This window comes from Pyrgilauda ruficollis, unplaced genomic scaffold (assembly GCF_017590135.1).
Source record: "Pyrgilauda ruficollis isolate IOZ18807 unplaced genomic scaffold, ASM1759013v1 scaffold34, whole genome shotgun sequence".
Lineage (NCBI taxonomy): Eukaryota > Metazoa > Chordata > Aves > Passeriformes > Passeridae > Pyrgilauda > Pyrgilauda ruficollis.
Window position 1 is genome coordinate 5,439,238 of NW_024524822.1, and position 22,854 is coordinate 5,462,091.

Genomic DNA, 22,854 nt, shown 5'->3' on the forward strand with positions numbered 1-22,854 from the left:
TCCCTGGGCAAGAACACACAGAAAAAGTGGGAAATCGGTGAACCTGCGGCTGTTTCCCGGCCGCGTCCTTAGCGCCCCGCTGCCGGGGGCGGGACTCGAACCCGCGGCGTCGGGCCGGGCCCCGCCTCTCCGCCAGGGGGCGGCCCCAGCCCTCCCGCCGGCACGAGGCGGATGCGGCCATCGCGGCCCGGAAGGGGCCGGCCCGGCCGTGAGGGACGCCGGTGGCCGTGAGGGAGCCCCTGGGCCAGTGCGGGATCGTCATGGAGTCGTGGCAGCTGCGTTTCGACACTCTGGAGGCCCTGCGCCTCTCCAGCAAGGGCCGGCTGAGCTACTGCAGCCACTGGCAGGAGGATGAGGTGAGGGCACGCCCCGGGAGTCGGCCCTGCCCGCTGGGAAACACCGACCGCTCATCCCGGTGACACTCAGGGCTTGAAATACCCCCAGAGCGGGTCCGGGCTCGGGAGCGCGGGGTGAGGGAGCGGGGCTGGTCCGAAGGGGTTCAAATACCCCCAGAGCGGGTCCGGGCTCGGGAGCGCGGGGTGAGGGAGCGGGGCTGGTCCGAAGGGGTTCAAATACCCCCAGAGCGGGTCCGGGCTCGGGAGCGCGGGGTGAGGGAGCGGGGCTGGTCCGAGGGGGTTCAAATGTCCTGCGAAGGTAGGATAGTCCGGAAAAAGTGTTGGAAAGACAGCAGAAAAAAGGGTTAAATGGGATACTGAGCTGCGATGATAAAGCAGCTACTAACTGTGCAGATGTGTTCATGGTGGGGTAAAGTTGTATTGAACTTAGGGCTGTGCCGCGTTCACGGAGGACGTTTTCTCTCAAGGCTGCCTTGGAAGGATGTGTGGCACCCGTTGAGCTCTCCCCTTACTGCGGCTGGGTGCTGGACAGCCTTAGTGGGCAATTAGCGCAGGAAATCGCACCCTCCGGGACTTCAACGCCCAAACAATCCACTCCACTCCCAAAACGGGCATCTGCGGAGAAGGTCCCGCCTGGCAGCCACCAGAGCTCTTCACCACCTTCATCTACAGAGCCCAGTGAGACCAAGGTAGCTCTCTGATTATAATCCATATGTTTATGGAGCAGCTGTGAGGAAAAAAAAAATCCTAACTTGCTGTCATAAATTGTCAGATCAAGACTGGTTTGTGCTCTGTTAATTTATGGGGAAAACATCTTTAGTTTTATTTTTTTTGTAGTACGAACAGGTGACGATAAAGTTAGTTTTAACAAGATTTTCATAGAAAAATGTTTCATAGTAGATCCAAAGCAAACTCCATTTTTCACCATAACTGAGGAAAATAGTTGTAGCTCTGTTGTGTTGTGGATTAGCAGCACAGGATTCATCCATAAGGTCACAGAGGAGGGTCAGGGCTGTTGTAAAACTCCATGAGTAACCACACTGGGTTCTCTGGAGTCTTTTGAGTGACTTACATGTGTTCTAACTCTATTTTACGAGGCAGAAGGGTAGGAAGCTGGGCAAATAATAGTTAGGAGACTTGCTTTATCTGTTTTCCTCCATGAATTGCTGATTCTGTGCTTAGATGCTGATTTTGCTTTTATGCTGGCCATACAGGAAAGTGATCATCTTAGTCTCCTGGAAATGAATCAAGAAGTTGTTCCAGCAGTTCTGTCGTCTAAAGTTGCAAAAGTCGAAGGCTGCATTCGGATGTATGAAGAGATCCACAGGCTGAAAGCAAAGGTAAGGAAAAATGATTGAGGGGGTGTCAGTGAATCCCAGGAGTCAGAGATAACAGTGCAAGGACAGCAAGTTATAAATGTTGGGCAGTTTGGTTTGTGTTTTCTGCTGTCCACATTGTTCAATGGCTACCTTTGGTGCCCCTCTGTAATGCAGGAGAGGCTGAGGCAGCGGCAGGAGGAGCAGGAGCAGATGGTGAGGGCAGCCTATGCCCAGGCCAGTGAGCAGCTGAAGCGCTTTGATGAACTGAGGGAGCTGAAGCGGCATCAGGAATTCCAGGAGTTGCAAGAAGTAATGGAGAAGAGGTGAGATTACCTCTGGTATCACTAGAATTTTATAGCATTTAATCAAAGTGCAGATTAATTCCTGTTCCTGACAATTCTATGCTAGTCACTTGTGGTTGGAAATTTCACCTGCTGTTTGTCTTACATTAACTATCCTGTTAGAGTTTGGCTGTCAGAGTAGAAGTCTGGCTGTTGTTGAGGTTTCAGTGGTTAGAAAAAGACAACATTTTTGATAACTAAAGTTCCTTTAGCTTGTTTTAAGAAAAGTTTCCTGTGTGTTGGTTTGTGTTTTGTCTCCTGAATGTCTTGAATACAGTTTTTCTGTCTTTATGTGTATTGTAGCTCAAAGGAGGCTCAGGGGCAGCAAGAGAAGTTGAAGGAAGAGCACCGACATAGAGCAAAGGTCTGAGACTCGTAAGAATTGTCTTTCATAAAAGACCATGACTTCTGGGTGGGAACTGGAAAGACCAATTGCTTTATTTGTATTTTCACAACACTCTGAAGTGGGCTTGGATTTTCTGGTGCTATCCTGGGCACCTGCTGCAGTGTGGAAATGCATTAAAGGCACTTCTGTCCTAGGAACAGGAAGGCCCTGTAAAGCTGGAGCCATCTGACCGGGAAGGAACTGTACAACTAGAGTTATTGAGGTATTTTATTACTCTTGTGTCTTTGTCTCCCCAGATATTGAACCTAAAATTGCGTGAGGCAGAGCAGCAGAGGCAGCGCCAGGAAGAGCTGGAACGTTTGCGCAAGGAGGAGGGCCAGGAGAGGCTGCGTCGCCTTTATTCCATCCAGGAGGAACTGCTGCAGCTGAACCAGCAGATTGATCCCAACTACAGGCACAAAGACTTGCCCAGAATCGATCTGTCTGCATACAGCAATCGTGGCAACCAGATCTGTGGACTGGTGTCAGGGCTCATCCGCACCACGAGCGAGGTACAGGCTCTGGAGTTGTGAACTTGCGCTGTCATTCCTTCATAAAGCTCTCTGTAGTTGTCTTCAAAGGCAGCTTGTCATGAGGCCCTTAAATAAGATGTCACAGCAATGTTTTTAGATATTCATCCTATAAAACACCCAGTTTCAAAGGGGAATTCTTTCCTCTGGCACTTTAGCTGTTCTCTTGAAAATGGCTTATCAAAATGCATGAGAAATTCTACAGGAGAAAGATTCAAATTAAATTGCTGTAAATTCTTGGTGCTGTATAGTTCCCTCTGTGACAGTGGACTGGTTCATGAATTGTTAAATACTGAACATCTTATGATTCTCCTCTCCTCATGAGCTTTTCTGCAGCAGCTGGCTTTCCTTGACATTTTTTCTTTCTAGGATGGGATACAAGTCTTGAAAGATAAAGCGCTAATAAGGCTAATCCTGTGTTCCAGCTTGTCTGGCTTTCAGCAGAGGGAGCTGTCAAGGCTTTGCACTGGAGTTCACTTGCACTTCTCCAAGTGTATTCTTAATTTTTGTTGTCCAAGACCTTAGGAGATTTAGTCATGGACTCGCATTATTTACAAATATTATGACCAATATTATGTACAAATAAAGGAGATGGGGTTAAAATATACAGTTAGCTCCCAGGTTATCTGAAGGCAAAGGCTTCAAAGGCTCCTTGTGCTTGCTGGTGGCTGGTGGCTTGGTCTTGAAAGATAAAGCGCTAATAAGGCTAATCCTGTGTTCCAGCTTGTCACAGCTGGCTTTCAGCAGAGGGAGCTGTCAAGGCTTTGCACTGGAGTTCACTTGCACTTCTCCAAGTGTATTCTTAATTTTTGTTGTCCAAGACCTTAGGAGATTTAGTCATGGACTCGCATTATTTACAAATATTATGACCAATATTATGTACAAATAAAGGAGATGGGGTTAAAATATACAGGTTATCTGAAGGCAAATGCTTCAAAGGCTCCTTGTGCTTGCTGGTGGCCCTCTGACAGTGGAACCAAAGGTTAATGCTGTGTTACCTCTCATGTTTCTTGGCAGAGAGGGTTCCCAACTCAAGCAGATGTGGCCAGCACTGAACGAGCCCTGCAGGAGATGCGAGGGTTGATATCCAGCATGCAGCAGGAAATTGCTGCAGCTCTAGAAGAAAAGAAGAGGAAAGATGAAGAGGAAAAGAAACAAAAGCAGAAGGAGTTAGAGAAAAAAGAGCAGATGAAGAGTCAGACTCCTGCCTCTGCACAGCAGTCAGGGGAAAAGCAGCAGAAGGAAGGTTGGTTAGGCTTTTTTAAAAATCTTTTTTATTCCTTTGACTTGCATTTTTTAAAGTGAGTTTTCTCACTGGAGGTTTAGGTCTTTCTTACTTCTTTTTGGTTTTTTTAATAACAGGGCTTCAGGTTAAAACTGAAGAAAGTATCATGCAGTGGTACCAGCAGCTTCAGGATGCTGCCCAGCAATGTGTTGCTGCTTTCAGTGAAATTGGAAACTGCAAAGGCAACACTGAGGTATGAACAAATTATTAATACTCTGGAAGAGAGATTATCTTAATTTCTAGGTAAATAGGATAACTTTCATTAAAAAAAATTAAAACTGTATTGTAGCAGCCTCTGTTACCACTCTGCTCCAAACTATTATGTATATATGTATATACACATATATGTACTTGTTTGGGAAGGATTTTAAAGTTGTTTGTTTCTTTGTTCTTAGGTGAAGAAGATAAAAACAAACTTGCAGAAAGCAGCTACAATCCCTGTGAGCCAGATCTCTAGCATATCAGGTCAGGAAAACACCAAAAGCTCAATCCCACTGAAATTCCTTTTGTTTTAAAGATTTTATGAGGGCACAAGTATATCAAGTGTTTCTGTAGCAGAATCTGACCTGCACACAGCCTGTCTGTGCAGGAGGGTTTGCTTGTGTTTTGAAGGCCTGTTTCTTCCCTCAGAAGCATCTTTCTTCATCAGGATTAAGTTTGGTTAATCAGATAGAGCAAAGGTGCCCTTTGGGATGTAGGTTTGGTGTTGGTGAGCTTGATGTATTCTGGGTAAGACTTGTCTGCTGTTCCCTTATCTTGTGTCTCTGTACATTCCTTATGTATTTGCAGGCTCTAAGCTGAGAGAGGTGTTTGACAAGATCAATAACCTGCTGTCTGGGAAGCCTGTTCAGACTGAAGGGCAGTCCGTGTCGGTGACTCAGCATCCACAGGGGCTGGAGTTTGTTTGCTACAAACTTGCAGAGAAGTTTGTGGTGAGGAAATCTCTTCTTTGGGGTGGCACAGGTGGCCCGTGCTCTTGGACACTGAACTGTCTCTTCAGCTGTGAAGAACAAAATCATTGGGTGTTCAGTTTGCCTGTATGAATGCAGTGAAAAAACTTACTTTCTCTTTCACTTCCAACCCTTATTTCTTATGGGAGGAAAAACTCTTTTAAATTTCAGGCTTACATCTTACATATTTTGAACTAGGTAGGTACAGTGTTGTGGAAAATAGTTTGATAGTTAATTTATGGTATATATAAATATATAGGCTCAAACCTTATATGTTGGCAGAATGTGTTGGACACAAAACCCCAAGACTAAGGCTCAAGAGGCAGACTTCAGTCCCTGCTTTCTTGTTAACACCTCTCAAGAAATGAAGTTTAAATTGTTTTTTGAAGTTGGCAGTATTTTTCTCTTGTCTTTTATTTGCTAAATTTGGGCGGTTTGAAACTTTTCTCCCTGCAGAAACAAACGCATGCAAAAGTCAACCCATGGAGTAAAACTGTGACTAATTTGTAAATACTTGAAAGTGATTCTTTGGGTTGAGAATATCTGTGCAGCCTGCACTTTAAGCCTGTATTTGCTAATCCCATTTTTCTCTGCTGAGCCACAGTTTATTGTCATCCTCTGTGGGAGCTGAGGATAGGTGGCTTCATCAGCTTTTCTATCCTTGGTTCATAGCCATGGAAACATTCAGATTCTTTAGTAAAGGCTAACTGCAGAAATGAGGAGTGGATTTTTTTTTTTCTGAGAAATTACTTGAAAGAGTGGTGACTGACTTTCCTTTTCTACCCTCCAGAAACATGGGGAAGGAGAAGTATCTTTTCACCATGAGTCAGCTTTCCCAATTGCTGTGGTGCTCTCAGGAATCTGGGAATTACACCCTCGAGTCGGAGACATCTTTTTAGCTCATCTGCACAAAAAGTGCCCATATTCTGTGCCATTTTACCCTGCTCGGAAAGAAGGGACTTCTGTGGAAGAGTATCAGAGGTAAATTTACTACTGGACTTTTTCTCCATGAACCCTGCAAGGGTGAAGACTATTTTGAGTGAACTCCACTTTCCCCCATTCCTGAGCACATAGGCATTGAGTCTGGAGGTTCACTCACAAGTGTGTAAAATCCATCTTGTTCCAACCCCCTGTCCTTGAGCATTTTCTTGGATGGGGCAGCCAGAGCTTCTCTGTGACCTGTTCCAGTGCCTCACCAAATGGTGGAACATATGATCCAGAGGGTGATGATCAGCCTTTGCAGTAATTCTTGCATGTTTTTGGAGAATCCCTATTCTCAGTAGAGTTGACTTCAAGTAAGCTGAGAGCTGCAGGGACTTGAGTGAATGTGTTTTGCTATTCTAAAACTAGAATGTTTTCTCATACTAAGGATGCTTGGATATGAAGTTCATGATTCTAAAGTGGAAGAACAGGATCATTTTCTTAAAAGGATGTCAGGAATGATTCGTCTCTATGCTGCCATCATTCAGCTCCGCTGGCCCTATGGAAACAAACAAGGGGTATGTGTGTAGCTTTATGCTTAGAGCCTTGTTACTATCCCAGGAGTCTATTAAATGTATTGGAAGCTTGTTTTGTAATTGAGGTGTGCTGAATTTAAACTAGCTCAGGATATATTTGAAGGAAAATTGCCATAACCATGATGAACAAAGCAATGCTAATTAATGGTGTGAACTTTTACTTCCTTTATGTTTTCACAGTGACCAAGTCTTACAAAGAGAAAAGTCAATCAGAAAACTGTCTGTTTTGATAATTGTGTTTTACAAGTCATAAAGCAAGTGATGAGTAGCTTCTTTGTTGCTTGGTAGGCACATCCTCATGGTCTGAGCTATGGATGGCGCTGGCTTGCACAGATGTTGAATCTGGAGCCACTGGCAGATGTGACAGCTATGCTGCTTCTGGATTTCCTGGAAGTAAGTGGTGTGGATAACTGTTAGTAGTTAAATGTCACCAGTTTACATCCCTTTGGGGTTCTGGAGGGATTGCTGAGGTGAGATTCACAGCAGGCTTTTCTAACTTGTTCTTATTTCTTCAGAAAGGAATGTGAATATATCCACATTCTTGCAAATACAGCTTTGGAGCTGAATGATTTCAAAACTGAAGTTTCTATAAACATAAATTCTTTTGTTGTATTTGATTCTGTTTAAGGTTTCTGGTGGTTTAAAAATAGCTGTATGGTCTTATATAAGGTCTGTTCTAAATACCTGGCAGTTTGTACTGTGCAAGGTGGTCCTGTGGCTGCTCCAGCCAAATTAGTTCATAAAACAGGATAGATTTTTCAGGCTGAAAAGATCAGAGCCTGATGGATATTACTCCTCTCTCCTAAGATAATAGGCCTGTGCTAAATAAGGGCCACAGCTGAAGGCAGAAGTCAGGGGACACAAATATTGTTGAACCACAAGCAGCTTCTCTGCTCTCAAATCTTCTAAAGAACTGTAAAAGTACAGATGAGAGAATAGGAATTGAAATACCCCATGGGAGATTCTGTTGGGGTGATGAAGTCAGAGGAACATTTGTTCTGTAAACTGTGTGTAGAAAGCTGATGAATCACTGCTCACAGCAGTAATCACAGTGGGGAAATGACCACAGTGTGCCCCAGTAAATGGTGTTAGGAAACAGAACTATTTTTGGAGGGAGACTGGGGTGAAATGAAGGATGTCAAGATTCATATAACAGGAAAGAAGGTGATTCTGGTAGCATAATACTCCAAATAGCATTTGGGGGATTTGGTTGTTTCAGTGTAGGTGTATTTCTTTAAATGTCTTGAATAAAGCATTAAGTCATTGGTGTGGAGCAGGTTCATTGCAGCTGTCATGCAAGTTGAAAACCAATTGTGTAACCTGCACTTTGTGCCTTTCTGTATCACAGGTGTGTGGCAATGCTCTGATGAAGCAGTATGGGATTCAGTTCTGGAAAACAATGTTCTTTATCCAGAAATCCTATATCCCAAGGTATGATAGCTGGGGTTAGGAGTGTTGGTGTTCGCTCTGAAGTGACTCATCCATGTTTTCCAATCCTGCCATCCACCCCCACACCCACTTGTGAATCAAACCCAACTTTCTAAACAGATTTTGAAAGGTGCTGTTATTTCTGCAGGATTGAAGCTGTGACCAGCTCTGGCCAGATGGGCTGTTTGTCACGTTTGAAGAATTTCGTGCAGGTAAAGCAGTTTGGGGGGGGGTTTGTTAATTTAATTTTCAGATGTTTTGGTTTGGGTTTTGTTTTTCTCATCACTGAATATATGCATCATTTGGATAATGAGGTTGGCACTGCTTGCCACCCACCAGACCTCTCTCTATGATCTAACCCATCTTTTGTAAATTTTAAATTACTGAATTACCTTAATGATAGTTATGATATCAAACATCTCACTGCTTTTTTACCTCACATCTAATTTTTATCAATGAAAATGTATTTTGGTTATAAAGGAAGATCAGTGAGAGGAGATGTACAGGTTGAGGAGGATTCTGCTGAGTCATTTCTGTCATGGCTATATCTTATCAGTAGTTATTTGCTTTTAGCACTTGTCCTGATTAAATATATGGGGAAGTGATATTTTGAGCTGCTATCTGTAGTGTTTGTTTAGCATTGCATTCTGCATATTTTTTTTTAAAATCTTGAAAAATTGTAAATAATTGATTGTTTAAATTGTTCTGTGAATGTTGACTTAGATTATGATATTAAAATATGACTTTTTATGATATTAAAATATGAGCTTTGAAGTTAAACTTTCATAATTAATTCTGGTACATTTTATTAGCAATGCTTTGAATGTATAGTAAGAGCCATCAGAATTCCTGAGAAGGCCAAATCAAGATACACATTTATTTATCTTTATTATTTGTCTTTCTCTCCATTAGAAATGTCTACGTGCAGAGGAAATTCCATTACCAAAGGGCATTTTGACACCTTCCTTTTGGAGAACATAAATCAGCCTGTATTTCCTTTCCCCTTAATGTTTAATTCAAGAAGATTTATTTGTTAGATTCAAAGCTAATCTCTGCATTAGATCTTTATAAGTTTTTGTATAATAAATTACTGACACTTCAAGTCCTTTCCTTCATATGTTTAATCATGTGGAAGATGCTTTAAATCCATTGTGCTGATGGCTCTGGAGTTAAGGACTCTTGGACTGAGAAATTGCACAGTGCTGTTTGGCCCATGGAAGTGAAAATACCTCACAGCTTTATGAACTCTTAACAGCATAATCAATCTCAAACTTACTGCAAGAACTTTATTTTTGTATTTCTTGCATCTTTTATAATTCAGCTGTAATTATGCTGATGGACTTGTTCTCAACATCATCTAAAATCTGTGGTGAGGCTGCTGAAGGTTGAGCAGTGCTGACACTTGTCTCCCTTGGATGTAACTTCACTCCAAAAGGCAGGACTCTGGGTTGGAGGGAGGTAGACTCACTGCTCCAAAAGGTTTGTGGGGGAAAGAAGAACTCCTGTAATAATCAAAATTCTTTGGTTTTTTTTTCTGTTGGAGAAGGGGCAGTCAAGAAAATCCACAGCTCCTGGATGAATAGAGATGGAAAATCTGTTGCATTTACAGTGAGCTGTCCTTGAACTGTTTTGGTGGCCTCTAAGATGAGAAAATTTATTTCTGAGTTCTACAGGGTAGTTAATTATTCTGGCAATATACTCTTGCAAGTGCTATTGAAAATGTTATTTTTACCAGACTGGGGTTTGTTTTTCCTAGGGGCACCAGGGCTTGAAGCTGTAGAACATGGAATTGAGGTTCTCCTGTGAGAATATGGATTTGATTTTCCATATAGTTCTTGAGATTTCTGAGAAAAGGTTGTAACGTGTGCTTTGGAATTCAGGCCTGTAAAACCCTTGTCTTTAAAATGGTTTAATACCCAAGTTAAATTTGTATTTGGTTTATGTATTTTGTAAACTGACTCTGGAATACTTTAGACTACTGTTACCTTGTGATTGTTCTGGGAAATTGGAAATATCCTCCTGGTGTGCGTTTGCCAGATAATTCTGAAGCAATGCAACTTTTATTAGTATACTTGAAAATGTACAAGGTTTTTTGATACTGAGTGGAGATGTTTTAATTTTATATTGCATATTTCATAATTATGGTGGAGATTCACTTTGCCAAGACAGTAATTGGTCATGTCTGTTAGAAACAATTGCCTACCTGTGCCAAACCCAAGGAAGAATTTGATGATGTACTTGTGAAATACAATATTATTTTTGCTGACAGCTACTTGGGGTTTCTAACATTTGTGGGGTAAATAAAAGTATATATTTTTATAAAAAAAAAACCAAGATATCCTTTTCTGCCTCAGTAAAGAGAATCCACATACCTACTGTTTTAAAAATACTAATATGAATGCTAAATGAATAATGTGTGTGCTTCATAAGGATCAATATTTGTTTTTAGATGTAGCTTGAGGTTTTATCTGCTGCTTGAGCTGAGTGTTTGACTTGTTTTTGTCATTTTAGCAGGTTTGGATGTTAGCCAGTTGGTGCTGTTAAGATGCAATGCAAATAAGGTCATATGCATATGTCCCTGGTGGTTTTGCATGTACATTTATATCAAATGTGACCAAGGAGAGCATGGCAGATGTGGAAATACTGTGCCTTCAGGAGGAGATGCATCAAAGTCGGTGTGAGTCAGACTCCTGCTTGGAGACAGGAGTTCCAGGCAGTCCCAGGGATGCAGTGTCACCATAAGTGCCTGTGCTTCCAATTAAGTACTTCACTCAAATAAAGTGTTATTAATTCACACAGCCATCAAACCCACTCACCACTTTGAGCCAATAACATTCTTGCTGCCTTCCAGCCCTCTAACTCTAATTATTTCATTTTTTTAGAGTAGAATGTGTCTATTTTAAACATTGATTTAATGCTAAAGGCTCATTTCCCTTTGAATTTATGCATCAGCTTTTCAGAAATAGCTTTCCCTTGACAGGCTCTTGCAGCCTTTTGATGCTGTGTCCTTGCCAGGCTTCTGGGTGACACTGCACAGCACTTCAACAGCCACTCTTACCTATACATCTGCATATAAATTTTATATATATATATATATGTGTCTGTGTGTTATATATATGTATATAAATACGTCTCTATATAATATAAAACTAACAAAGCTGCTGCTTTGACCGTGGCTGGATGCTGCACAAGTGAGCTGTCCCCATCACTGAGCCGTAGAACCTCGACCCTGACTCCGGAGAAGGGGGCAGAGACATTTTAACCGATTCCCCCGGTACTAATGTGATTTTGGGGTGCCCCAGGCCGGTCCCTGCAGGGCACAAACGCCCTCCGCGCCCTGCTCCTCCGCTCGGCTCTTTCCGGAGCCCCTCGGTCCTTTCCGGACCCTCACCCTCGGTTATTTCCGAACACCTCGGTCTCTCCGGAACTGCTCGTCTCTTTCCGGATTCACTCGGTTCTGTCCGGATCCTCCTCGTTCACCGGCGGAGCTCGGGTGGGCGTGGCCTCTCCGCGCTCGTTTCTCGATTGTTTCCGAAGTTGTTCGTCTCTTTCCGCCGTCCGGGCAGGGCAGCTCTGCGGCGCTGACGTCACCTCCGGCCGGGCTATAAAAGGGCGGGTGCGGGCGGCGCGCGCGGTCCGTGGCGGAGGGCGCGGAGCCGGCGGGAGGTCCCTGCGCACCCACAGACCCGGTGAGGGGATGGGGCGAAGGGCGGGCGGGGGGCGCCGCGCGGCCTTCACCGCGCCCCGCTCGGGCTCACCCAGCCCCGCACGCACAGCCGGGCACAGGTGTGCGGGTGAGCCGGGAGAGGCTGAGGCCGGCCCTGCCTCCGCGGGCGTCCCGGCTGCCGCTCGCTCTCGCCCTCCGCGGCTCCGCCGGGCCGTTCTTTATCGCGGGGCGCCGCAGAGCCGGGCCCGGGGTCTCCCCGCGGGCCTCGGTCGAGCGGAGCGGAGCGAAGGGCGGGGGCGCGGCGCGAGTGAAGGGCGGGCGGGCAGGGAGCGGCCGCAGCCGCCCTGAGCAGCGCGACCCGCGCCTGGAATCCCATTCAGCGCCCCGGGGAGGGACAAACAGGCGGAAAATAACATCCCCGGCGGGTAACAGCCCCCGCCGTGCCCGCCCGGCCCTTCAGGGCTGCCGCCCAGCATTTCCCGGGGAGAATTCCCGGGGGATGGAGCCCCCGGCGCTCCGCGGCGCCGGGAATCATTGCACAGCAATGGCTCCCGCGGCTGCCCAGCCCTGTCCAAGGTCAGGAGATGCGGCGAGGAGGAGGAAGGAGCGATGGAGGGGCCGGGGCAGCGGCAGAGCCCGTGCCGCAGGGCCCGCGGGTCTCCGGGCAGGGACGGACACGGGGGCGGCTCAGCAGAGCTGACAAGCAGGGAGGCATTTCAGCCGAGCCTCCCGACCTCTGTTCCTTTCATATATATGTTACTTTGTATGTAGGGCAAGGTCTACTGCTTCCTTTGTAAAACAGTCAGGATTTGTCCCTGCCCTGGTTATTTAAAAAAAAAACAAAAAAACCCAAGCTTCTTTTTTTTTTGTAATTTAAAATAAATCCAAATCAAGTATTTCTCAATTTGTTGCCCACATACACCTTACCTGGTTATAACAATATAAATCTGCATTGCTGGATCATAAATATGTGCCAATAGGGCAACCATTTTCCCTGATACTGAAGGAAAACCAAGCAATTATCACTGTATATATTTTTCAGCAGGTTCATATTGGCTGTTAAGGATTTTTTTGTAGCTGTTTTATCATAAACCAGGTTCGTGTTCCAGTGGAAAATGTACGTGACTCCTGAGCAGTCTTTCATACATATTTAAATACGTTTTGAAGAGCAGTTGTCTGGAGATGGCGAATGAGCGTATCGGGGGGAAAAAAATGAAAAAAACAACCCAAAAAAAAGCCACCTCAGCCTGAAATGGTTCTGTATCTTTCTGGAAAACAATCCATTTTCTTTTGGCATTTTTGCTTTCAGCAAAGTGCCAGAAGATTCCAATGACTGTGCTCAGTAGACGGCCTTAGTCAGGGATTCAGATTTGTTCAACACAAATTTTAAATCCCACTGTGGGATTTTCATGCATTTATATACATCTAGCAGAGAGTTCTTCCTTGAAATCTTCATTTGTCCTTATTTATGGATTGTGCAGAGAAAATAATGGACAAAAGGTTGAAAATGGGTTGCTTTCTGCTGCATTGTGTGCAGGATCTGTAACAGTAATAATGGAATTGTTAAGCTGTGGAAAATACTTGTAATAAGATAACAGGTTACATTGTTCACAAGAAGTAATTTATTTCCATTCTTGTTGAAATAAAAAGCCACAATATCCACATTGGTCAGACTGAAATCAAAATTTTATTTAAAGAAACAGATTTAGATATAATGCTTATATGAGATCTGTAGTTCAGGAAGTTAAACATAATTGTGGTTGATTTTTTTAATAACAAAGGTAGCAACAATGACAAAATGATGGTTGCATTTACACATTTTAAGCATTTTTTGCACATTTTTCTCCTGCACAGCAGTAGGATAAGAGAGGCCTTAATTCTCTTGGTGGAGGGTGGTACCTCTTGGTGAGAAATTTGTATTTCTCAACTATGACATTTACGGCTAACCTTAGTAATTTAGCACAAATAGCTTGGTATCTTCACTGCCTTTTTTTGGTCCACGTAATGTATTTATGGGCTTGTGACTGTTTTAATCATAAATACATTGCTTTTTGGAGACAATTGATCACTTCCCCTCTATTGGAAGAAATAATACGAATTCCTCCCTTTTCTCCTCTGCTTGTCAGTGTAGAGTGGGAGTTTGTTTTTTCCATTTGTCCCTGGAGCGAGTGTAGGCAGCAGAAGAATGGGGTGGAGCAGGCTGCAGATGCCGTGGATGATCCCGGCCCGGGCTGCCCGTGGCTCCAGCAGAGGGGAATGTGCCTCTCGTGCTGCAGCTGGACCGGGGAAGGGACCCGCACAGCTCCACCGGCACAGAGGCACACGCACACTGCTCCCTGCAGGGACCGCAGCACGTCCCTGCGGTTGGGCAAGGCAAGGAAACGTTTAGCTGAAAATTCAATGGATTGGACACTCTTAACAGCTACATCTCAAAAAATATTTTCTGTCACAACTGCTACTTGTCCTTTTTTTGTCGTGGCAATTGAAAGTCAACATTTTTGTAGAGATTTACATTCCAAACCTTCTGATTGAATTTGTGTCTTCAAATTAAGCCATCATGCTTGGTTATAGTGTAGCAAGAACTATCATTTGCCAAGTCCAGATAACTTGCTTTACTTTCTGTTTTGACCTTCTGGTTATGGTAGTTTTTTGGTTTGTTTTGAACTAACTGGAAAGGTTAGTACATACTGAATTAACTTAGTTTTCCTGTTGATATTGTAACCTTTTTTGCATGAGGGAGTCTTGTCATTTTCAACACCTTGGGTAACACTAACACCAAATTATTTTATGTGACAAGGAAGCAAAAGGAAAGTGATTAACAGGTACTGTGACAGAAAAATTTCATCCATATCCTTATGCTGGTCATTAGTTGAATGTTATCTTGATTTCCCCCTCCCTTTTAGACTCTACATTCTTCCATCATGTTGTCATCGTTTCGTAAAGTCAAAGTCCAGGTATTTTTCCATAATGCATGAAGTGCCCTTGCCACACTTGCCTGCCTTTATTGCAGTGACCTGTTTGTAACAAAAGCCACTAGTTTGAATTTATTCTCTACAGCAGGTGCTTTATTTGCACTTAGTGTGAGTCTGATCTGCCTTTCCTTTAATACTTTTGAGTTGCCTAATTTCTGTCTGTGATGCATGATGTGTGAACGTTTTGTAGGAGTTACAGTTCAATATAATCAAGTTTTGATACTGATTAATTTTCCAGGAGGTTTTTATTTTAAAATGTATTTGAGCAGAATCTTTTTCTTTATAGCTTCTGCAAATCAACTGTGAAGAGATTTACAGTGCAGAACATTGTGCATTTAAAGTTGGTTTGGTTCCTATTCATCCATTTGCACAAATTTATAATCCTTGAGTTGTTGTGCTTTAACTGTTTCTACACAGTGATGCTTGTGTTTCAGTGGTGATAAAATAAATAGGATGTGATAAAATAAATAGGATGTATTTGGAAATGGTAGTGAGGTAAATGTTTATACTGCAATTAAAAAGATAATGAAAAGATAACAAATGGGATGAAAAATGCTGGGGTTAATTATATAATCTTGCATTACCTGTAAACTCTGCATTTCTGCATTGCAGTCAAGGTAATTTGCTTTCTCAGGAGTCTCAGCAGAGTGCAGTCCTTGCCAGCCCTGGATAGTTTTATCAAAGGTCTATGATGTTAATGCAAAAGCAAATCCAAAAACCCCCTTCTATGTGAAGACACCAAATTCAGATGGCCAATTCAACTGCTCTTGTTTAAACAGTCAAATTGAGATTTTAAGATTATATGCCTAAAAATGAACAGGTCTTTATCTGTCTTCATATTTCAAAAGTGCATAGTTGAGGCTGTGCTCAAACCCTCTTGTCAGCCTAAATCACTAGCTTTGCAACCACTTTGGTTTAAACAATTTTTTTTTTTCTTCTAATGCAACATTTTCTGTGTCCCTGCAATATCTGCTTAAATTTTGGGGCTGGTTTGAATTTTACCTGCACTGTGGTTAGTTCTATAGCATCAAACAGCAACTTCAGCGCATATTGATTTTCTTTTTTTTTTTTTTTTTTTTTTTTGGGACTGCATTGCTTTACTGATTTTTCTAGCTTGGAATTTGTGGAGGTTTGGGGCTGTCAGTGACCTTCCTTAATAGTATATTTGGACACAGTGTTGTGCTGCACATAGTCTAACCTCAAAATGTCTTTATTTTGTAAAAGTTAAATTCAGCAAACCAAAAGACCGGGCATTAATTTTGTCCCAATAGTGTCCCAATCTCTAGGACAGGATATGGCATCCTTCAGCTCCTTCTCTGTAACACAGCATGCTCAGGCTCCCTTTGCAGGAGCTGTGCACGTTTGCAGAAGGATTCTCTTTGATTTTCCAGCAGTACAAGCACTTATGGGCTTCCCTAAGCCAGGCAGTCATGGTGGTTTGTTTCTTCCCTGGTGTTTTGAGGCAGCTGTGAATAGGCAAAATGAAAGCTGGGGAAAGTGTGTGTTATTTTTTTCCTCTGTCCTTTTGAAGATTATTTTCACATCCAGTTTTTTGCTTAAAGAAGAAAGATCAGCAATCTGTTCCTTTTCCTCGGGAGGGAGTAGCTGATATCAGTTAAATCTTCTTTAGACAAGATTGACGATGTGTGATGTTGATGAACACTAAAAAAAATACATTGAGCTGTTCATGTGTGCATGCTTGGGAAGGAGGAATGTTTTGGTGGGAAGATATTTCTGTTACAGGCTACTGCTGAGGTCATGTATGCTGAATATATGCAACACATCAGGAGTTGTCTTAAGAGAAAATTTCTGAAGACCTTGATGTACTGATATATGATTGTTTTTCAGGCAAAGGAGTTAATTTTTTTTGAAGCTTCATGTAATTGCTTTTAAAAATACACTAAAATCTTGTGCTTAACACTGAATGTATTTCACATTTGTGCTTTTAAATCCCTGAAAACATGTTTTGGTAAGGGAAATGCTGACAGCTCTGCTGTGTGGCACCGCTGTAATTCCTGTTGAAGCCACCGCGGTTCCCGAACTTGAATGGTGGTGCTGACATCATCATTGTTGCACTGCAGTGTCTGTAAATACCTGCAGTTGGATATTTTAGTGTGCTATTATGTATAATTTGTATTGAGTGGGAAAAGCATAGATGGAAGGATGAGAGTAAAAAGTTTGTTTTGTTGTTTTGGGTTTTTTCCCTTAATTTTCCTACTTCTTTTTGTTGGCTGTTTCTTTTCGTTTTTAAATGACATCACCAAAACAGTCCAGTGTGAAGAAGCATTTCTGATTTTTTTTTTTTTTTACTTAAGACATAAGCTGACCTAATGTTAGCCTTCCAGCATGAAAGGAGGAATGAAATGTCAGCAGGGCAGTCCAGATCTGCTGTCTGGGCCTGGAAAGTTCCCTCAGCCCCGTCCTTATCGCCCTGCACCGGCTGTGCCGGGCGGGGCCGGGGGTGACACCGGTTATCTGGGGACAGCCTGGCACAGTCACATCCCAGTGCTTTTCACCTTCAAAACACAAAGCACAACTTTGCGTTGGTGAGATTCGGGCAGGAAGTGTAGAGGCGTATCCTGGGTGTCTCCAAAGGGTGTAGGTGAACCAGGAAGTTTTGGGACTGTTCTGGAGGGGTGTTTGTTATTCCAGTGGTGCTGCAGTTGGAGGGGATAACATGGGAGGGAGGGAGGGAGACTGCATTGTTCTGCAGCATCCATGACTTTTGAGTTCTGAGCTCCCTGGTGGCTCTGGCAGCACAGACACTGCTGACGTCGGCTGGGGCTGCAGGAAGAACAGTCCATTATTGCTACACTAAAGCACTTCTTTTACAATTGACTCGCTCCACTGTAGTTACAAAAGGAGCCTTTCTTTTAACCAATTCCAGCAAAAAGAGGAGCCAGATTGCCTGGCTTCTGTGGTGAGAGGCAAAATCAGCTCCCAGGGTAAATTACAGAAGGTCTCCCATTTGACTTTCAGCATTGTGACAATGTTTGAAATGATAATTTAAATAATTTAAGTATTTCCCTAAATTAATAGTAATGTAAATAATTAAATAATTTTAAATGTTTTCAAATCACTCAGTGGAGGTTAATTTTTAATATTGAAATACAAATTGAGTTGTAATGTACAGTGAATGAGTGTACAGTGTTCCAGAGACTGACCAGGATTTAATTTTCTCCAAGCACTGCCCAAACCCAGAATCAGCAGCAGGGCTCCAGCCATGCAGTACATTAGACCAGCTGCCACTGTGTTATTCCAGAACACAATGCAGTTTAAAAGAAGTGTTTTTGGCATTCAAACACAGCATGACAGGGCAGGAAAGTAAGTTTTTAGCAATAACTTCCTTTCCTGGTGGAAAAAGGCTGTTTGAAATCAGAGTGCTGGAACAAACAGCTGCTTTCTCAGGGAACCATATCTGTGCCTGAGCTCGAGTTGTGTTCAGGGGTTTGAGCTTTTAATACTCAGATACACTAATCAAGTGGAGATTTTGGTAACACTGCCAGGCAAAACCTGGGTTTCGTTTATGTAACACAGTCTGCACACACTGGTGTGGTTTTTTCCTTGCCCTCTTTTGACAGTAATGAGTGGAAGGAAAAACAAAGCTGAATTTTCTTTCCTTGCTGCAAGTGCCGCAGTGCAGTTGGGGCTCAGAGTTCATGGGAGCAAGGAGTGCTGCTGGCACGGCTGTCCTCTGGAGGGTGGGGACCTTGCAAGGGTAGCTCAGGAATGTGTGGATTCGTCCCCATATGTTCCTTTCTGTCAGATTGTCCTTTTACAACTGCTTGGAAAACATGGCCCTGTAGATCACTTTCCAACCTGTGGAGTTTTCCATACAATTATGCAAGATACATGTCTAATTAAAGCATGCAGCTAACTAATGACTAAATAACAATTTAATATTTAATGATGTATTTTAACTGATTGCCCATGCCTTTTAATCTGCAGTTCTAGTCTAGTTCCCTGTCTGAGAGGATTGAGGAGAAGTACCTTTAGCTTGGAGAGTGCAGAATTGGTAGAAAAGCATTAAATGAGTAACTCATGTAATCACTTGTACATGAAGACATTAATTGCAGAATTGTTCAGGCACAGAGTGTTTGTTGCAGCAAACTCTTGATATGCAGTTAGTTGTTAAATAAGTGGTTAAATATTCAAAATTCAGTGATAATAATAGTTCCACTTTTAAAATTCGTGTTAGAGTTCTGTTTTAGTGCCCAGATCTTTTATTGAAAATCAAGTTGCTTTTGGAAAGTTGAGGAAATGAAAATTAAAGATTGTAACAATTTTAATAAAAAAGAGAAAAAGCAGATCAGTAGTCAGGTCTTTGCTGCCTGTGGTAACAATATTAGGTTTTAGTACATAAAGCAATGTAGAAGGATTTTCAGTCAGAGCAAGATCATTGGTTAAGCAAAGTGTTCCTTGACTTACTTGACTAAGGCCACATCTGTGAAGCCTCTTACTGGCTTCTGAAAGGTTATGTAGAGTGGCAGGATGGGTTTGTAACTTTTTTTAATTGAGAGAATAAAGAAGAGATGCATCAGACAGAATGTGGGTCTATGTATGTACGTAAGTGTATATAGATACATGTGGGCCACTTAACTGTTGTTCAGAGATGAGTAATATTCTTTAGTATTGGATATTTTAAACAGAATACCTAGAGATACTGTGTGTTGTACAAGAAGTCTGTCTGTATCTACACGCATTTGTGCACAAACCCACATTTTTAGCTGTTGTGTTGGACACTTGCATGCTACAGTTTGGGATGACACAGACTTTACCTGACTGCAGCCATATTTGTCCAAACCAAATAGGTGTTAAATGTTTTTGTAAATTTTCCTTTACCACTTTCTGCTAGAAGTGTGGTTTTATTTATATGTAAGATGCTTATATTTTATACATGTATCTGCACACACAGAGTAAGACTGTAAGTAAACCACGTGTGATTTTAAAAAACCACTTTTTTCCTGCATGAATCTCTTCCTGATCTGCCAGTGTTTTGTAAGACAAACATAATGGGGTTTCATTTTTGCTTTCAGAAAATGGACCCAAGTGGTGTAAAAGTGTTGGAAACAGCAGAAGATATCCAAGAGAGGCGTCAGCAAGTTTTGGACCGTTACCACAGGTTCAAGGAGCTCTCTTCTCTGAGGCGCCAAAAGCTTGAAGATTCCTATCGATTCCAGTTTTTCCAGCGTGATGCAGATGAGCTTGAAAAATGGATCCAAGAGAAACTGCAGATTGCATCTGATGAAAATTACAAAGACCCAAGCAATTTGCAGGCAAGTCCTCCTGCCACTTTCTATTTCCTGTACTATTGATTTTAGGGTGTTACAGGTCAGCTGGGATAGAACAAACACGGAAATGAAACTTGATCTGAGAGTGAAGAAAGATGGATGCAAATACCCATGACCTTGCAAAGTGCTTTTCAAAAGCCTGGCTCTTTTGCTGATGTAATTGGAATATTTCTAGTAATGGATTGGATGCTATATCAGCATAGAAGATGTTGCTCAGTGTAATGCAGTATAAAACCAACTTTGTTTAATCCTAGAATTTGTTGGATGCCTTAACTCTGTGAATAAATATGAATTATCACTTAATGTTTCCACAAAAAAAAAACATTTGTAGAAAATAAGCTTGTGTGGGTAGAACTAGCTAACAGGTTTTTAGGGGTTTGAACACTGTCATGTGCAAGAGAAAAAAAAAGAAAGAAATAACTAAAACTGGGATGTTTGAATCCACCTGTTGATCACCACATGATACAACTGACTTCAGCTGTGAGGTTTTAGTATTTGTCTGTCAGTCCTGAATATGCATAAAATACACTTAAAATCTTGCTGCTGGGGAATGTGGAGGAGTCCCTGCACCAAATCTCAGTTGCATTCTTTGATGTTTTCCTTTCAGGGGAAGCTGCAGAAGCACCAAGCCTTTGAAGCTGAGGTGCAGGCCAATTCAGGAGCCATCATTAAACTGGATGAGACTGGAAATCAGATGATTAATGAAGGCCATTTTGCATCTGAAACCATAAGAGTGAGTTTTAAAGCTTTTTTCCCTCCCTGCCTCTTACAGGCCTTTCCTTAAGCACTTTGTTCAGATTGCCCAGATAACTCTATATTCAAAACCTCTCTTTAACACTCTACAGGTATTTGATTAGTGAAATAATGAAAAAATTTGTGTTTGTAAAGCTCAGAGTTGGTTTTCTCTTTCATGAGCGCCCAATTCACACCTTCTTTTGGATCCAGTTCTGAGGAGAACTGTTTAAAGATGAGATGTTTTTATAGTGATTATCAAACTTAATTGACAGGTTCAGCATTTCATTCTAACTTGCCTTTACTGGTTCAGTCCTTCACGCCGTACCGGACTGCCCAGCGCCCGATAGTCACGGCCACCCAAGTGGGGTCCCACATACGAGTAGGTGAAGCTTGTGGCTCTGCAGTGCAACTTGTTTTTGCAATGTCTCCTTCCTTCCTTAGTTGACAGTTGGCACCATCCTTCTGAGCAGTGCTCAGAGCTCTTTCCTCCCTTGAAACCTCTTTAATTGAACTTTCTGAGTGGATCAAGTGGTATCCGCCCATGATGTTCAAAAGCTCCTCTTGAATGACTTTCAAGTTTCAGGTCTCGAAGAGCAAAGTGTAATAGACAATGGGTGGAGCAGTTACTTTCCTGTTTTGCAAGTTGTGTGCATGTGTGGGAGTGTGGTTTTACTTTTTGTTGTCTATAAAGTTTCTACTTGCTCCCAATAGTTTTGAAAACCCAAGTGCAGCCAGAGAAACTCAGTATTAAAAATAGTAATTGCTACTAGTATGTCCATATTATGTCCACTTCACAAAATTAGCTAAACATATTACTGTTTAGTGTTAAGAGAAGTGGTTAAAATACAGTGAAATGGCATAAGTTTGACTTAAAACAAATGTGTTGTCTTACATAAGAATAAATTACCAAAGGAAGATGCTATACATTTATTGGGAGTTGACTTTCGTATAAAAGACTGAACATTTAAAGGGGAGAGCAGCAAGTTTTTGGTATGACTTCATATTAGCATAGAATTTAAATCAAATTTTATCTCAAAATGTTTAGCTCATAGTTGCTTAAATATAACTATTTGATAGCTTCATTAATAACAACTGTCTAAATACTCAGTTCAGTAATTTCTGGTTTTGTGTTACAACACTTTACATAATTTGAAAACTATTTACTAGAGATAAAATCATGAGGTTTGTCCCTCGCCCTTTGTCTAAAGTAAGATTTAGGATGTACAACTTCAGAAAAATAAATAAATCTGCTGTTAAGGACAGGAAGGGAATAAATCTCATCTTCTTTGACAGGGGATTTTAATAACAACATCCTTTTGTTTCAGACTCGACTGCAGGAGCTGCACCGACTATGGGAATTACTGATGGAAAAGATGAGAGAGAAGGGAGTCAAATTATTGCAAGCACAGAAGTTGGTGCAATATTTACGGGAATGTGAAGATGTCTTGGACTGGATCAATGATAAGGTGTATAATTATCTCCCTTTATTATGTCCTTGATAGGAAATTTGACATGTTTGTGTGAAAAATTTCTGTCAGCATAGAGTTGCTGGAGGTCAGGTAGTCTCAGAAAGCTTATAAAGGCACCTTTATTTAGTCATTCACATTGCATCAGCAGTGTGTGTGCAAAGTACTGCTGTTTTTTTTGCAGCCACAATAAAAGTTATTAGTCTAAGAGGAAGCCTGTTTGTTGGAGAGTACTTTTAGCATAATCAATTCATTCTTTGCTTTGAGAAGACAAATGAAATTCAAGTTTCCTCTAAGGGAAATCTTCAACATGTAAAAGCAAATATTAATAAATATTCTAAATTATTTGTTTCAGAAAGGAGACAGCCCAAGCAGCAAGCAGTTACTAAATGATTGGAATATCTTTAGATATTGTAAGGACATGAACTGCAGGAGGACTGTTGGCTCTTGATTCTTTGAACTCTAAGGAAGCAAACCACAAACCACACTATCAAAAGGCAAAAAAGCCACAAAATAATCACACTGGTTTCCTTAAACGATGGTTTGCTCTTTTGTATCACTGTGGGTTCAAACTGTAAACCCTGTGTAACTGTTACTGAATACAACTCTGCA

At 42.1% G+C, this 22,854-nt stretch overlaps 2 protein-coding genes across 11 annotated transcripts in view; both read left to right on the plus strand.

The window, feature by feature from the left end:
• Window positions 1-171: 171 nt before the first annotated feature.
• Window positions 172-10,441, plus strand: GLE1 (GLE1 RNA export mediator). 3 transcript variants are annotated; one of them, XM_041474823.1, is made up of 16 exons: window positions 172-356; window positions 824-1,045; window positions 1,571-1,696; window positions 1,850-1,998; window positions 2,320-2,380; window positions 2,659-2,913; window positions 3,949-4,177; window positions 4,294-4,409; window positions 4,612-4,681; window positions 5,006-5,238; window positions 5,957-6,147; window positions 6,536-6,665; window positions 6,972-7,076; window positions 8,032-8,114; window positions 8,260-8,323; window positions 9,024-10,441. In XM_041474823.1, the coding sequence occupies exons 1-16, from the start codon at window positions 261-263 to the stop codon at window positions 9,090-9,092; spliced, it is 2,199 nt and encodes a 732-aa protein (XP_041330757.1). In that variant the 5' UTR covers window positions 172-260; the 3' UTR covers window positions 9,093-10,441. The 3 variants fall into 3 exon arrangements, with proteins under 3 accessions (XP_041330757.1, XP_041330760.1, XP_041330759.1); XM_041474826.1 differs by having other exon boundaries at window positions 5,006-5,148; XM_041474825.1 differs by having other exon boundaries at window positions 222-356; window positions 787-1,045.
• Window positions 10,442-11,716: 1,275 nt separating this feature from the next.
• The window catches only part of SPTAN1 (spectrin alpha, non-erythrocytic 1), a 45,734-nt gene continuing 34,596 nt past the window's right edge, over window positions 11,717-22,854 (plus strand). For 5 of the 8 annotated variants that reach the window (XM_041474819.1, XM_041474820.1, XM_041474818.1 and 2 more), the window contains exons 1-5: window positions 11,718-11,800; window positions 14,682-14,732; window positions 19,787-20,026; window positions 20,649-20,774; window positions 22,102-22,242. In XM_041474819.1, coding sequence (XP_041330753.1) covers window positions 14,700-14,732; window positions 19,787-20,026; window positions 20,649-20,774; window positions 22,102-22,242 — 540 coding nt within the window. In that variant the 5' untranslated portion in view covers window positions 11,718-11,800; window positions 14,682-14,699. Of the gene's footprint in view, window positions 11,801-14,681; window positions 14,733-19,786; window positions 20,027-20,648; window positions 20,775-21,086; window positions 21,156-22,101; window positions 22,243-22,854 lie in introns of all 8 variants that reach the window. The other 3 variants (XM_041474815.1, XM_041474816.1, XM_041474817.1) reach the window with 2 other exon arrangements.